The 13,821-nt window shown below is 41.3% G+C and overlaps 1 protein-coding gene across 4 annotated transcripts in view; it reads left to right on the top strand.

Moving 5' to 3' along the window:
• ZNF385C (zinc finger protein 385C) overlaps positions 1-13,821 on the top strand; it is a 243,928-nt gene that overhangs the window by 107,238 nt on the left and 122,869 nt on the right. For 3 of the 4 annotated variants that reach the window (XM_081933320.1, XM_081933318.1, XM_081933317.1), the window contains exon 2: positions 6,961-7,212. In XM_081933320.1, the coding sequence (XP_081789446.1) occupies positions 6,963-7,212 (250 nt within the window). In that variant the 5' untranslated portion in view covers positions 6,961-6,962. Of the gene's footprint in view, positions 1-6,095; positions 6,155-6,960; positions 7,213-13,821 lie in introns of those variants that run through there. The other variant, XM_081933319.1, reaches the window with a different exon arrangement.

Raw genomic sequence — 13,821 nt, 5'->3', positions numbered from 1 at the left:
TCATGATTGGTAGATTGATGCTGATTGGTGCTGGCTGTGTGTCCATTGTTGTTTCATGTTGTAACGGCCTGGGTGGTGGGTGGGGCTCGTTTGTTGACCAGGGCTGGTTTCCAGATGTCTGGTAAGCGGGAGGTATCATCACATTTATTCATGTTGTGGGGGTGTTTCTCTATTTCATATTAGAACTACTACCGACTTCCGCTCCTTCCGACAAAAACTTAAGACTCACCTGTTCCGACTAGCCGGCCTGGCCCACTTATAGTTCTACTCTTACCTCCTGGCGGATATTTTATTTGGGATAGTTTTTAAGGTTAATGTTCTTAACTTTTTAACTTTTTATAAATTTTTAATCTAACTTAACTAAATTGTACAGGGAATTTCTACTACCTCCTCCAGTTCTATGTTTAATTTATTTATTGTATACTTATAACATGTATATTTACTGTTTAACTATTTTAATATGACTGTACACCGCCCCGAGTCTCTTTTGAGAGAGGGGCGGTCTAGAAATCCAATAAAGTTAAGTTCAATAGCTTCTATAATTATTCTCTTGTTGAAGTGTTCAGTTTTGGAGATTAACTTGGTTCCTTCAAAATTAATTTCACGTCTTGTAGCTTTAAGGTGCTGGAAAAGGGAGGATTTTTTTTCTTTTTTTCTTACTGCGTTCTTGTGTTCTGCGATGCGTGCATTTATTCTCCTGTTCATTTGTCCTATGTATGTTGCAGGACAGATTTTGCATGGTATTTCTTAGACTCCTTGGTTTTCTAGCTGGATTTTGTCTTTGGGGTTTCTTAAGATGTTGGCTTATTTTTTGTTCAGTGTTGAAGGCTGTCTTGATATTATGTTTGTGGAGAATTTTGCTGATTTTATCTGTGGTACCTTTAATGTAAGGGAGGAGGGCGATGCTGTTATTCTGTTCTGTGTCTTGGTTTTTGGGGGGAGTCTCCCTTTGGATTAGGTTGGTAATTGTTTTTCTTTGGAATCCGTTGGAGATTAATACGTTTGTGAGAGTGTGTAACCAAGAACCTCATCTCCAGAACCAAATGCCTAGCCGACAAAGACCACCTGAAAACTCACAAACATATTAATCTCCAACGGATTCCAAAGAAAAACACTTCAACAAGATAATAATTATGGAAGCTATTGAAATAGAGAAACACTCCCACAACATGAATAAACGTGATATCTCCCGCTTACCAGACATCTGGAAACCAGTCCTAGTCAACAAACGAGCCCCACCCACCACCTAGATCATTACAACACGAAACAACAACAGACACACAGCCAGCAGCAATCAGCACCAATCTACCAATCATGATATAACCACACAACCAATCATTCCACTTACTTACAGCACTCCACACCCCCCCACCAAGATTTATAGAAAGACGGCAGCTCTGACCATGCTTTAAGCCCAAAACCCAGCCTGAAGATGGCGAGTGAGACCTTGCCAAAACGTTGCCAAGACAATCTCAATCTTACATGGGAAAAGACCCGAATACAATATATATATGCTGGTCTTGTTGTATTCGGGTCTTTTCCCGTGTAAGATTGAGATTGTCTTGGCAACGTTTCAGTTAGGTCTCACTCGCCATCTTCAGGCTGGTGTTTTTCGGCGAGGTGAGACCTCACTGAAATGTTGCCAAGACAATCTCAATCCTACATGGGAAAAGAGCCGAATACAACAAGAGCAGCATATTTACATATCAGCTATGCAAAATAGCTGCTTGGTTAATTCTTGTCAAATGGATTTGGATTGGATTTCTGTTTGTTTTAATACTAAAATAAGAGATTAAAATTTTTAGCTATTCCAGTTAAAACATTTAATATTAAAACATTTAATAATAATAGCTGTTCTAATATGCTTATCTAAAAGGACAAAAAGATTCCTTGTAGCTGCTCATAAGTGTCCAGTTTTGAGAAGTGATGAGAGGAGCAAGAGATAATAATCTCTCTTATTACTGGCTAGGAAGCAGATAGAGAAGATAGCAACTAGGTTCTGCAATTGCAGGGCAGGTTGATAAGTGGGAAAGTAGTCAAAATTCCAATTTTGCTTTTAAATGGAATCTTTTTTGGCTTAATTTTAAAGTTGAAGACTTGCCCAAACATATTCAAATTCCTGGATCGTGGAATGAAATGGAGTCCTTTTTCTTATACAGTTCTTGGGAATGGCCATTAAAGGTTCAGAGTGAATACTTGTGTTTAGTATTATATTTATGCTGATGCATTACAGACAAGGAGTTGCACCTACATGTTTGTATCAGGGTTGTGTTTGACCTCAGGGGAGGGGCTGGTGTGTGTGTGGCCAGCTCGGTGTCACTCAGTCTGGAGTGCCTGTGGTGTCCCAAGTGCTCTGCCAGTGAAAATAGGCTCTCAAGCTCCATTTTTGGCTGCCATGGCCTCCTGCAACCTTCTGCCAGTGGAAATGAAGCGTGCAGCCCTCCTGAGATCATTTTTCACTGGTAGAGAGTTGCAGGAGGCCATGGCATCCGAAAACGGAGCTGTGGAGCCCATTTTTGCTGGCAGAAGCACCGCGGCCAGTCCTTCACTATTTCCAGGGCAGCCCCATGGGTCAGATTTAAGAACCCCGTGGGCCGGATCCAGCCCCCTAGTCTTGAATTTGACACTCTGGCCTATATTGAAAACCAGGTGCTTGTAAAATATTAAAGTGCTTTTTGAAGGTCATCTGTATATGATTTCTGACACTTTGAAGAGATTTAGACATCTGTCAAGGATGTTTTGCTATCCATCATCCATCTTCAATGTCCCTCTGCTGTTACTTACCTGTCTCCCTCCATCATCTTTTAATAGGTTTCCTTGGAAAATCACTCTCTCTCTTTCTCTTTTTGTATTTTTCTTTTCATGCCCAAGCCATTTAAGATCACATGACATAAATATTTGCCTGCTCAATATAGGAATGAAAGAAAAAAAAACTGCTTAAAACATCCATAACTGCCCAAGTTTTTATATTTGAATGTTGTACTGTAAATGGATAATCAAACACTAATAAGCAAATATCTACAGAAGACATCCTTTGATTCTTGAGTAAACATGGTAAAACATCTGGGACAGGGCTTTGATATCAGTAGCCCATTTTAAAAAATGGGCTACTGGATTTGATAGTTTCAGTGACACTGTCTTATTAAATTTTATTTAATTTATGTCTGAATCTTTTCTACAGATCTGTCTGTGGTTGTATAGGCAAGGTTGAATTATAACTTTATAAATTTTTGAAAGATAACCGATGCTGAAAACAATTTCAAAGTAGTATATTGTTTATACTACTTAAGGACTAAGTTTACACAGGACGCTTAAATTATTGTAACTTAATTTCTGAGGGTTCACAATATATTAAATTATAGACTGGTTGAATAATCTGGGCTCATACAAAAACATTAAAAAACAAAAAACACCAAGGTGAAAATTAACCAAGCTTAGCAGGTCTTCAACTGATTTGGTTAAGCCAATATTAACTGCATATAATTGCCCCATGGTAATTTTCATTGACTCCAATGGAAATACCCTGTTTCCCAGAAATAAGACTTCCCTGGATAATAAACCCAATCTGGCTTTTGAGCGCATGTGCTAAAATAAGCCCTACCTGAAAATATTGCAACACAGCAGCAGCCATGAGGTGACCATGCTCGTCGCCTCCTGCACCTCAAAAATAATAAGACCTCCCTGAAAATAAGGCCAAGCGCTTATTTCAGGGAGTCAAAAGAAAATAAGACCCTGTCTTATTTTCAGGAAACACGGTAGAAGAAAGTGGGGAGATGAGCAAGCAAGAGATACACTTGTATTTATAGCTCTTCCATTAGATATTGCATTTTAAGATTGCTGAATTGGATTAATATCCAATATCCCTGCGACCAATCCGCTCCCACGGGGAGGGACTCCTCCTGGTGCCGTCCACTAAGCAATGTCAATGGGCGGCGCCCAGGAGTAGAGCCTTCTCTGTGATGGGCCCAAACCTCTGGAATTACCTTCCCCCCCCCCCGATATTAGAACTACTACCGACCTCCGCTCCTTCCGACAGAAACCCACCTGTTCCAACTAGCTGGCCTAGCTGACTTATAGTCCCACTTTCAACCTCCTGGCAAACATCTTATTTTGAGTAGTTTTTAAGGGTAATTTTTAATTTTTATTCGAAGTTTAATTTATTATTGTACAGTGCATATCCTACCTCCTCCGTCTATTTATGTATCTATGTATATCTATATTTTTGTATCCACATTGTTTTTAATATGACTGTACACCGCCCTGAGTCCTGTTTAGGAAAGGGTGCGGTCTATAAATTAAAGTATTATTATTATTATTATTATTATTATTATTATTATTATTATTATTATTATTATTATTATTATTATTATTATTATTATTATTATTATTATTATTATTATATGCAGGAATTTCCAAAGTTGGTATCCTTGGAATGGAATGGGTATGGATGTAATATAATATAATACTTGTATACTCCAAGTATTGGAACATATCTACCATAATTCTTTGCTAGCATCACCAGTAGATATTTGTGGATGAAATGTATAATCCAGTATAGGGCAACAACTCTGGTAAGGGAAGTTCAGTGTATAATTTCCAGTAGCCACAATGAGAGGGCTATTTAAACACTCCTAGATCTCAAGAGAAAAAGTTCTTCTTGTCCAAAATCACATTGTGAGCAAAGCACTCCCACTGCCATCAGAGAATTCTGTGACTCTTATGCAAGGTAAGTAGCTCCATGATGGTAACCATCATCTCAGTAAATACTCCCCCCATGTGTTCAATATTCTGTTTGGGAAGACAGGCAGATTGTGAAATTGTCATGTCTTCTAGGACGGACTAATGGGCACCAAAGAGATTAAGTGAATGAGAGGAGTGGATGCATAATATAGCATGTTTATTTAAAACTCTGTAACAGGAGCTCTGAGGGTAAGCTTAGCTAATATGAGTGACTACATATCCTTTTTTTAGAGAGCACTGGTCTTTTGGAAGCATTATGTCCAGATAACTTTCCAATTTTAATTTCTGCCAGTATTAAAAATAGCCCAGTCACCTGCAGGAAAACAGTTAATGTAAGCTACGGACTGGAAGCTTAGTAGCACTTCATACCATGTCTGGGTCAGAGGTCATCTGAGGCCTTGGCAAGTTGTAAGAGAAAACTGTTGTACTCTAGACAACAAACTTAACCTCTTCAAGGGCATTTTAACTGGTTCTGAGTTAAATATCATATTATTTTTTATTCATTCGTTTTTATTAGAGTTCTCCATAGAAATGTTAGCTTGTTTTTACATTTTGTATGGTTTCTTCTCAAAAGTTTAGGATATGTCCTTCACTTTTTATCTTCTGTGGCATCATGATATGATAGTCATTGGATGCTCTGTAACAAATGGACATATTTTGGGGCAGCTTGGATCCTATAGGGTGTAAGATTATGTGGATTTATAATGCTTATGGAAAACATACTCCCTGATGTCAGCCAGATTTTAGACATCTGTGAATGTTAACGACTATATGAGAGCAGCAGCCAGTACTGAGTTTAAGTGGCTACTTTTTAATATATGAAATATGGTGTCATATTTGAATATCAAAAATACCTGCACAACTGCAGGGGAAAAGAACTGAATCTTCCTATCTTGCTCCCTTATTACACTGAGTTAAGAGAGAAAAAAACTTGATGTGACAAATGTGGGGAATTTTGCCCCTCTTGAAGTAAAAAAGAATCCTCCTGCTTCATAATTTACAAAATCAGGCACACAGTCAGCCAACAAAGACACAGTAAAAGAAACATGTAAGCCACAGTAGTCTGTGAAAGCTATTCCAGCATCCACAACAGAATTTAGCTTCCCATCCAATTGGCGAATCTGGGAATTGTTGTACAGGTACTCCTTGACCTACAACCACAACTGGAACCAAAAAGTTTGTCACTAAGCAATGCAGTTGTTAAGTGAATCGGGCCCAATTTTACTACCTTTTTTTGCCAGGTTGTGAGTAAATCACACGGTTGTTTAAGAGAATCGGGCTTCCTGCACTGACTTGCCTCCTGGGAAGATTACAAATTATGATCATGTGATCTGGGGGATGCTACAACCCTCAGAAATACACCCTGGTTGCCAAGTGCCCAACGTTTGATTACCCTGGGGACACTGTAATGGTTGTAAGTATGAAAACTGGCCAAAAAGCACTTTTTTTTCCAGTGCCATGGTAATTTTGAGTGGTTGCTAAATGAATCGTTATATGTCGAGGGTTACCTGTAATCCCCTTTGAACAGAAACTGTGTGCCGTGTGCTAGAGGGATAATTGAAATCTGTTATTTTGCATATTCCCTTTATGCAGACACTCACCAAGAATTATCTCCATTCCTTACTAAATACCCTGGTCATTTTTAATTTGTTTTATAGTTGTGATTATCAGATCAATCTTTTACTGTTTGACCACGGCTAAATAACTGAGTAGTTTGTACAGCACTCTGTAGTATCTCTTCTAAGCTTTTCTAGATTCTTTAAAATAGTGTTTTCTTTTTTTTAATCCTAATTTATTGGGATTTTCTTGTTTTATTTGCTTGTCAGTGGTTAAATAAAAATTATTCATTGGTTGGTTGTGCTAGACATCATTTAAAAGTGGCCATGGGGAGGATCTGTAGAAAAGTTACCTTCCAATGATTGATCCTATCCATGAAAAGTAGTTTTGCCTTGGTACCATTGATATTCTTTCTTGAAGCAGAAACAGAATATCACATGGGTGAAGTAAAGGGGCTGTAATTCTTGTAGTGCACACTTTGCTAGCAGTTATACTTGAGTTAAGTTACAGTGTGAAGCAAGTATAGGCTGTTTACTCCATCTAGAGGCTGCTTATATGTACTTATTGGAGGTTTGTTCTCTGGTTACTGGTACCCAAGGAGGTTGAAGTGGAACAGTGACCTTTGCTTCCCTCAGTTTTCATTATGTTTTTTTTCTGCTGTAGGGATGAAGCGTCCCTTGACCTCCTTCCACTCCCCTGGGAGTGGTATTTGTGGAAGCCTGGCAGAGAACTCGTGCATCAGAAGTCCTCCAGAGCAACGTACAAAGAGAGAGAAAAAGCACCCATCATTCACTCTCTGTGAAGTGTGTAATATCCAACTCAATTCTGCCATCCAGGCCCAGATCCATTTCAATGGGAAGTCTCACCAGAAACGCCTCAAACATCTTAACAAAGGCAAAGTCCTGTCAAGTCCAGGTAAGGCTCAGTTTATATATGCGGCTCCTCAGAAATGTGAAAGGGAGTCTGAAATGTAGGGTGTCTATATTCATTTAGCTCCCTTCCACAAGCTCAGGAGCACCCTATGTTTTGCTATTGCTTAGTCACATGCTTTCCAGATTTACCGTATTTTTTGCCCTATAAGACGCACTTTTTTACTCCAAAAAAGAGGGTGAAAATCTGGTTGCGTCTTATAGGCCGAATGTAGCCACCTGGGCAGTGGTGGGTTTCTGCTGGTTGGTCAATGAACCTGGAAGCCCCGCCCCTGTAACTCACTCGCAAGTCCATGGCATTTTTTGCATCGGACTCGTCCTTCTTTTTAAGCAGGCAACTATCAGAGAGAAGAAGGCAGCGCTTGTGCAGCTTGTGCAGCCGAAGATCGCCTGCTTAAAGATCGCCTGCTTAAAAAGAAGCCTCAGTCCTTCTTTTTAAGCAGGCAGCTATCAGAGAGAAAAAGGCAGCGAGGCTTCTTTTTAAGCAGGATCTTTAAGCAGGCGATCTTTAAGGGAGAGATTCTCTCTCTTCCTCCCCTCCCCCGTTTCTCTCCCCCCTTTCCTTCCTCCTCCTTTTCCTCCTTCCCAGTTTTTCAGCTGAGCCAGAGGGAGAGAGAGACGGATTGAAGGGTGCAAAGAGATGGGGGCCTCCCATTTTGAGAAGCCTCCCTTAGCAAAAGATCTCTGAGAGGAGGAACTGGAGGATTCCCCACCCCACTCAGTGCTGTTTTCAATGGGAGGATTCCCCACCTCACTTTTTCCTTCCCAAAAGATCCCTGAGAGGAGGAAAGCAAGGATTCCCCACCCCACTCAGTGCTGTTTTCAATGGGAGGATTCCCCACCTCACTTTTTCCTTCCCAAAAGATCCCTGAGAGGAGGAAAGCAAGGATTCCACACCCCACTCAGCGCTGTTTTCAATGGGAGGATTCCCCACCTCACTTTTTCCTTCCCAAAAGATCCCTGAGAGGAGGAAAGCAAGGATTCCCTACCTCACTCAGCGCTGTTTTCAATGGGAGGATTCCCCACCTCACTTTTTCCTTCCCAAAAGATCCCTGAGAGGAGGAAAGCAAGGATTCCCCACCCCACTCAGTGCTGTTTTCAATGGGAGGATTCCCCACCTCACTTTTTCCTTCCCAAAAGATCCCTGAGAGGAGGAAAGCAAGGATTCCCCACCCCACTCAGGGCTGTTTTCAATGGGAGGCTTTTCCCCCTCTCAGCTCTTTCACTTCCCAAAAGATCCCTGAGAGGAGGAAAGCAAGGATTCCCCACCCCACTTTTTCCTTCCCAAAAGATCCCTGAGAGGAGGAAAGCAAGGATTCCCCACCTCACTTTTTCCTTCCCAAAAGATCCCTGAGAGGAGGAAAGCAAGGATTCCCCACCCCACTCAGTGCTGTTTTCAATGGGAGGATTCCCCACCTCACTTTTTCCTTCCCAAAAGATCCCTGAGAGGAGGAAAGCAAGGATTCCCCACCCCACTCAGTGCTGTTTTCAATGGGAGGATTCCCCACCTCACTTTTTCCTTCCCAAAATATCCCTGAGAGGAGGAAAGCAAGGATTCCCCACCCCACTTTTTCCTTCCCAAAAGATCCCTGAGAGGAGGAAAGCAAGGATTCCCCACCCCACTCAGTGCTGTTTTCAATGGGAGGATTCCCCACCTCACTTTTTCCTTCCCAAAAGATCCCTGAGAGGAGGAAAGCAAGGATTCCCCACCCCACTCAGTGCTGTTTTCAATGGGAGGATTCCCCACCTCACTTTTTCCTTCCCAAAAGATCCCTGAGAGGAGGAAAGCAAGGATTCCCCACCCCACTCAGTGCTGTTTTCAATGGGAGGATTCCCCACCCCACTTTTTCCTTCCCAAAAGATCCCTGAGAGGAGGAAAGCAAGGATTCCCCACCCCACTTTTTCCTTCCCAAAAGATCCCTGAGAGGAGGAAAGCAAGGATTCCCCACCCCACTCAGTGCTGTTTTCAATGGGAGGATTCCCCACCCCACTTTTTCCTTCCCAAAAGATCCCTGAGAGGAGGAAAGCAAGGATTCCCCACCCCACTCAGTGCTGTTTTCAATGGGAGGCTTTTCCCCCTTTCAGCTCTTTCACTTCCCAAAAGATCCCTGAGAGGAGGAAAGGGAGGATTCCCCACCCCACTTTTTCCTTCCCAAAAGATCCCTGAGAGGAGGAAAGCAAGGATTCCCCACCTCACTCAGCGCTGTTTTCAATGGGAGGCTTTCCCCTCTCTCAGCTCTTTCACTTCCCAAAAGATCTCTGAGAGGGGGAAAGGGAGGATTCCCCACCCCACTCTGGCTTGGAGCCCATCTGCGGGGGGGGGGGATCCCCCTCGCGTTCCTCATCTTCCCGGATGGGCTGGTAAGGGGACAGAAAAGGTTGTTCTCCAGTTGGGACGGAGAGAGGGACAGACAGACAGAGACACACACACAGAGAGAGAGAGAGAGAGAGAGACACACACACACAGAGTGAGTGATTGAGTGAGTGACAGACAGACAGACAGACACACACGTACACACAGAGTGACAGACAGAGAGGAAGGGAGGAGAGAGAAACACAGAGAGAGAGAGAGAGAGAGAGAGAGAGGGAGGGAGGGAGAGTGAGAGACAGACAGACACACATATACAGAGTGACAGATGGAGGAGGGAGGAGAGAGAGAGACAGAGAGACAGAGACAGACAGACAGACACACAGAAAGAATGACAGAGAGAGACAGAGAGGGGGGAGGGAGAGAGAGACAAAGAGCTACACAGAGAGAGAGAGAGAGACAGACAGACACACAGAGAAACAGAAAGAGAGAAAGAGAAAGAAAGGTAGAAAGAATGAAAAAAGAAAAAAAAAGAAAGTGGGAGAGAGAGATGAAAGAAACAAACAAAGAAAGAAAACTTATGACCACAATTGAGCCCAAAATTGAGTGGCAATTGAGCCCAAAAATCTTTTTTTTCTAGATTTTCCTCCTTTAAAATTGGGTGGGTCTTAAATTCCGGAGCGTCTTATAGGGCGAAAAATACGGTAATATTTATTACGCAAATTTTCCCAACTCACACATGGGTGACTCCTGGCTGCTTATAACATTTAAAGATTTTGTTCTTTCTTTCCCCCCCTCCCCCCTTAATTATTGAGATTGGTTCATCACTGTGTTATCTTCCCTCAGACTCTCTTGATGATCCCTTTCTATGATTTCCTTCAAGTATGTCTCAAAAACTAACCATTTTAGTGAAGTTTTAGTTTTCATGCCCTACTTGAAAGGGATCCTTGAGGCATCTAAGCAAATTTTATAAGGAACTGACTTGATTTGCATTCACCTAATGAATATGCAAATTGAATGCAATTATATGTAAGCATTATGACATCTCATAATTTTCTAGTGTCGTTCTCTCAGCAAAGGTGCATATACAAACACATACATACATGCCTTCAAATATTTTACAATAAAACTTATATAAATATGAGGTAAGATATATTTGGAACTGTATATTCAGATTTCATATATGTTCACAGATACATACCTAAATAAATATCTGTAGATTTTAAAAGTTTTCAGATCATAGAGTGATCTATCCAACGATACATGAAACTAACTTTGGCTTAACTGGATGTACATTGATGGTCTGCATCTTTTTTCCTTTCTGCGTCCAAATGCGATGAGCTGCTTATAACAACAGGGAGGTTGCTTTCTTTGTTACTTTCTGCTGCTAGTGTGTATGAGAGTATGATACCGGTATAAGTAATAAGATAATTATTCTAGATACGGATTTCAAATATTCTTCGCCTGAAAAACACTGGAAGCTTAATCTAAATAACTATTAGGCCTAAACTGGCCAAGACATAGCATCTAGCATGCTTTTTCCAATAACAGTTAATGAAGCATCACTAGATAGAGATTTTGGTAATATGGGTAGTCCCCATTTAGCAGCTGACTTGTACAGTCACAATTCACAGTTATAACACTGCTGAAGAAATAATTTTGTGCCCAATCCTTCCATTTACAACCTGCACAGGTCTGTAAAGCAAAGGAAAGCTGAAGTAAGATTATAAATACAGCTGTGGTTTCATTTAGTGACTATTTTGTTTAATAACTGAGTAGGTAGTCCCAATTGTGGTTACTAAACAAGAATTATCAATATGCAAATTAAATATATATTTATTAAATACAGCTGATTAAAAGGTTAAGAGGCAGATAAGTCAACCTAAAACTTTTGTTTACTAAGGATTTCAGTGTCAAAAAGGATCCTTGAGAGGGTAAAAGACCATTTTCCCCCCACAATTTCTCTGCAGGTTTTCATTTTGCTGTTCTATCTCACTTAAATTGCAAATGATTGAACTGGATTTGGATTGTGACATGGTAATAAAATCTCCCCAGGTCATTATAGTAACTCCTAAAGCTTCTTGTAAGAGGACCCTTTGCTGAGGACCTGAATAAATGAACTGTAATTTTTTTCTCCTGCTCTCCTCCTGTGGAACCTCTACCTAAAGAGGTTATAGGTAGTCCTCAATTTACAACCACTTATTTAGAGACCATTCAAAGTTACAATGACATTGAAAAAAGTGACTTACAACCAGTCCTCACACTTACAACTGACACAGCACCCCCATGATCATGTGACAAATACATGGCCTCTAGCATGTGCATTTAGAATGATTGCAGTGTTCCAGGGTCACAAGATTGCCATTTGTTACCTTACTAGCTAGCTTTTGGCAAGCAAAGTCAATGGGAGTAGTTGGATTTGCTAAAGGTCTACTTGATTCGCTTAACTGCAGTTCTTCACTTAATAATCATTGCAAAAAAGGTTGTAAAATTAGACATGACTTTGTGATGACCTGGGAGGTCACACAGTGCCAGCTGAGAGTTCAAACTCCCCTTTAACGCACAAAATTTTCCCCAAAACACTCCCATGTTCTTGGCAAGCCACAGAGCAAAGCGCTCACATATACACACCGCAGCCCCTCCCCACAGCGTCTCCTTAAATCTCAGTCCTCAAGGGTGCCTTGTGAAAAGGGGCGGGGTGCTCTCCTCCCAAGTCATCGGGCCAGCCTGCATCGTTCCCACTTTTTTTCTACTCTCCATGCTCAGGGAACAGGAGGGGGTGGTCCGTGCTCATTGCCTGAGTTCAGTCGCTCCTCATGGCCACTGCTTGCCCTCTCTCGGTCATCCTGCCCCCATTCCTCCCTGCTAACAAGCCGTTCCAATTCTGAGAGGCTGTCTTGGTCTGCTCCTCCCCACATTCCTCTGAAGCCAATGAAACCATCCCCTCGATCTCCCTCAGCTCCAGCTTGTCCTCCTCTGTAGATTCAGGTTCCAATGGGGGCATGACACGACTCACTTAACAACCACCTTGCTTAAAATTAGTCTCAGTTATGGTCGAAAGTATAGGACATCCTATGCTACAAAGGCATAGCTAGACACATCTTATCATTCCAGCCAGGGGCATTAAAGTTAGTCCATTGGTGGAGCTCCTAGATAATATCTCAGGACATCAGAGGGAGCATTTTCCTTGAGTAAGCCAAGCAAAGAAGCTGGCTTTCAGTTATTTTCCACATTCTATGAAACTGATTTTCAAAAAAAGAGGAAAAATGCAGCATGTAGGCCTATATCTGTGATGGCGAATTTATGGCACGCGTGCCACAGGTGGCATGCAACACACTCTCTATGGGCATGCAAGTCGTCAGCCCAATTCAACTTTGCCACGCATGCGCACGCACCTCCCTCCAACAAGCTGGTTGTCAGGTCTCTGCTGCGCATGCGCAAGGGACAGGGGACGTGCGGGGGGGCATGTGTGCATGCACAGGGGTTGGGGCACATGCATAGGGGTGCATAAGCATTGCATTTTGGGGGTTCGGGTGCACACGCTTGCGCTTTGGGCACTCGGTCCAGAAAAGTTTAGCCACCACTGGCCTATATGATCTCTTTCCAACCATATTTTCTGCCATGAATTCTATCAAAGCTGAAGAGGTATTGTGCAAAGAAGTGGTAAATAACAAAGGAACTATTTTAGGTAAACACTTTCTATGATTTTATTTGAAATTTGGGTGTGATTATTGCCTTCCCTTGTTTTCCTTTTATTTCTCTTTTTCTGGTAAACTTTTTCTAGCTGAAAATTTGGTTTCGTTGGTTTATAAATGAAACTTCTTATTAAAACTTTCATGTGCAAGACTGCGAAATTGCAAAATTATCCCTTGTTTTCCAGATTTGCTAATGTCTGCATATTTTGCCTAAAAAGTGGTGTAAAAACAATGTTGTCAGATATACATAGATATACATACATAGATGTAGCCCATGGTTTTCTGCCTCTTGAAATAAAGCTAAATTTCTTAAATGTGTATAATTTTATAAAGGGTTTATTTTAAGACAAACTGTTTTGAATTTGGTGCAAAAGCTTGATTTTACTTTTTTGGAACTATCAGGAGTTTTTTTTAAGGGAGAGGTGAGCTTAAATTAGTCCTCTTCTCAAACTTTCTCTGGGTGAGACATTCTCTCATCCAGTATTCAGTTCCTGAATTTTTCCATTCATGTATTGAAAATAGGATTAGGATTCTTCTGTAATAAATAAAATCAAATTTATGCAAGCATGTTAATACCCAGAATTAATACCCA

This window comes from Natrix helvetica (genome assembly GCF_964273705.1).
Source record: "Natrix helvetica genome assembly, chromosome: Z".
Classification (NCBI taxonomy): domain Eukaryota; kingdom Metazoa; phylum Chordata; class Lepidosauria; order Squamata; family Natricidae; genus Natrix; species Natrix helvetica.
This window is presented reverse-complemented; position numbering and strand designations above follow the sequence as displayed.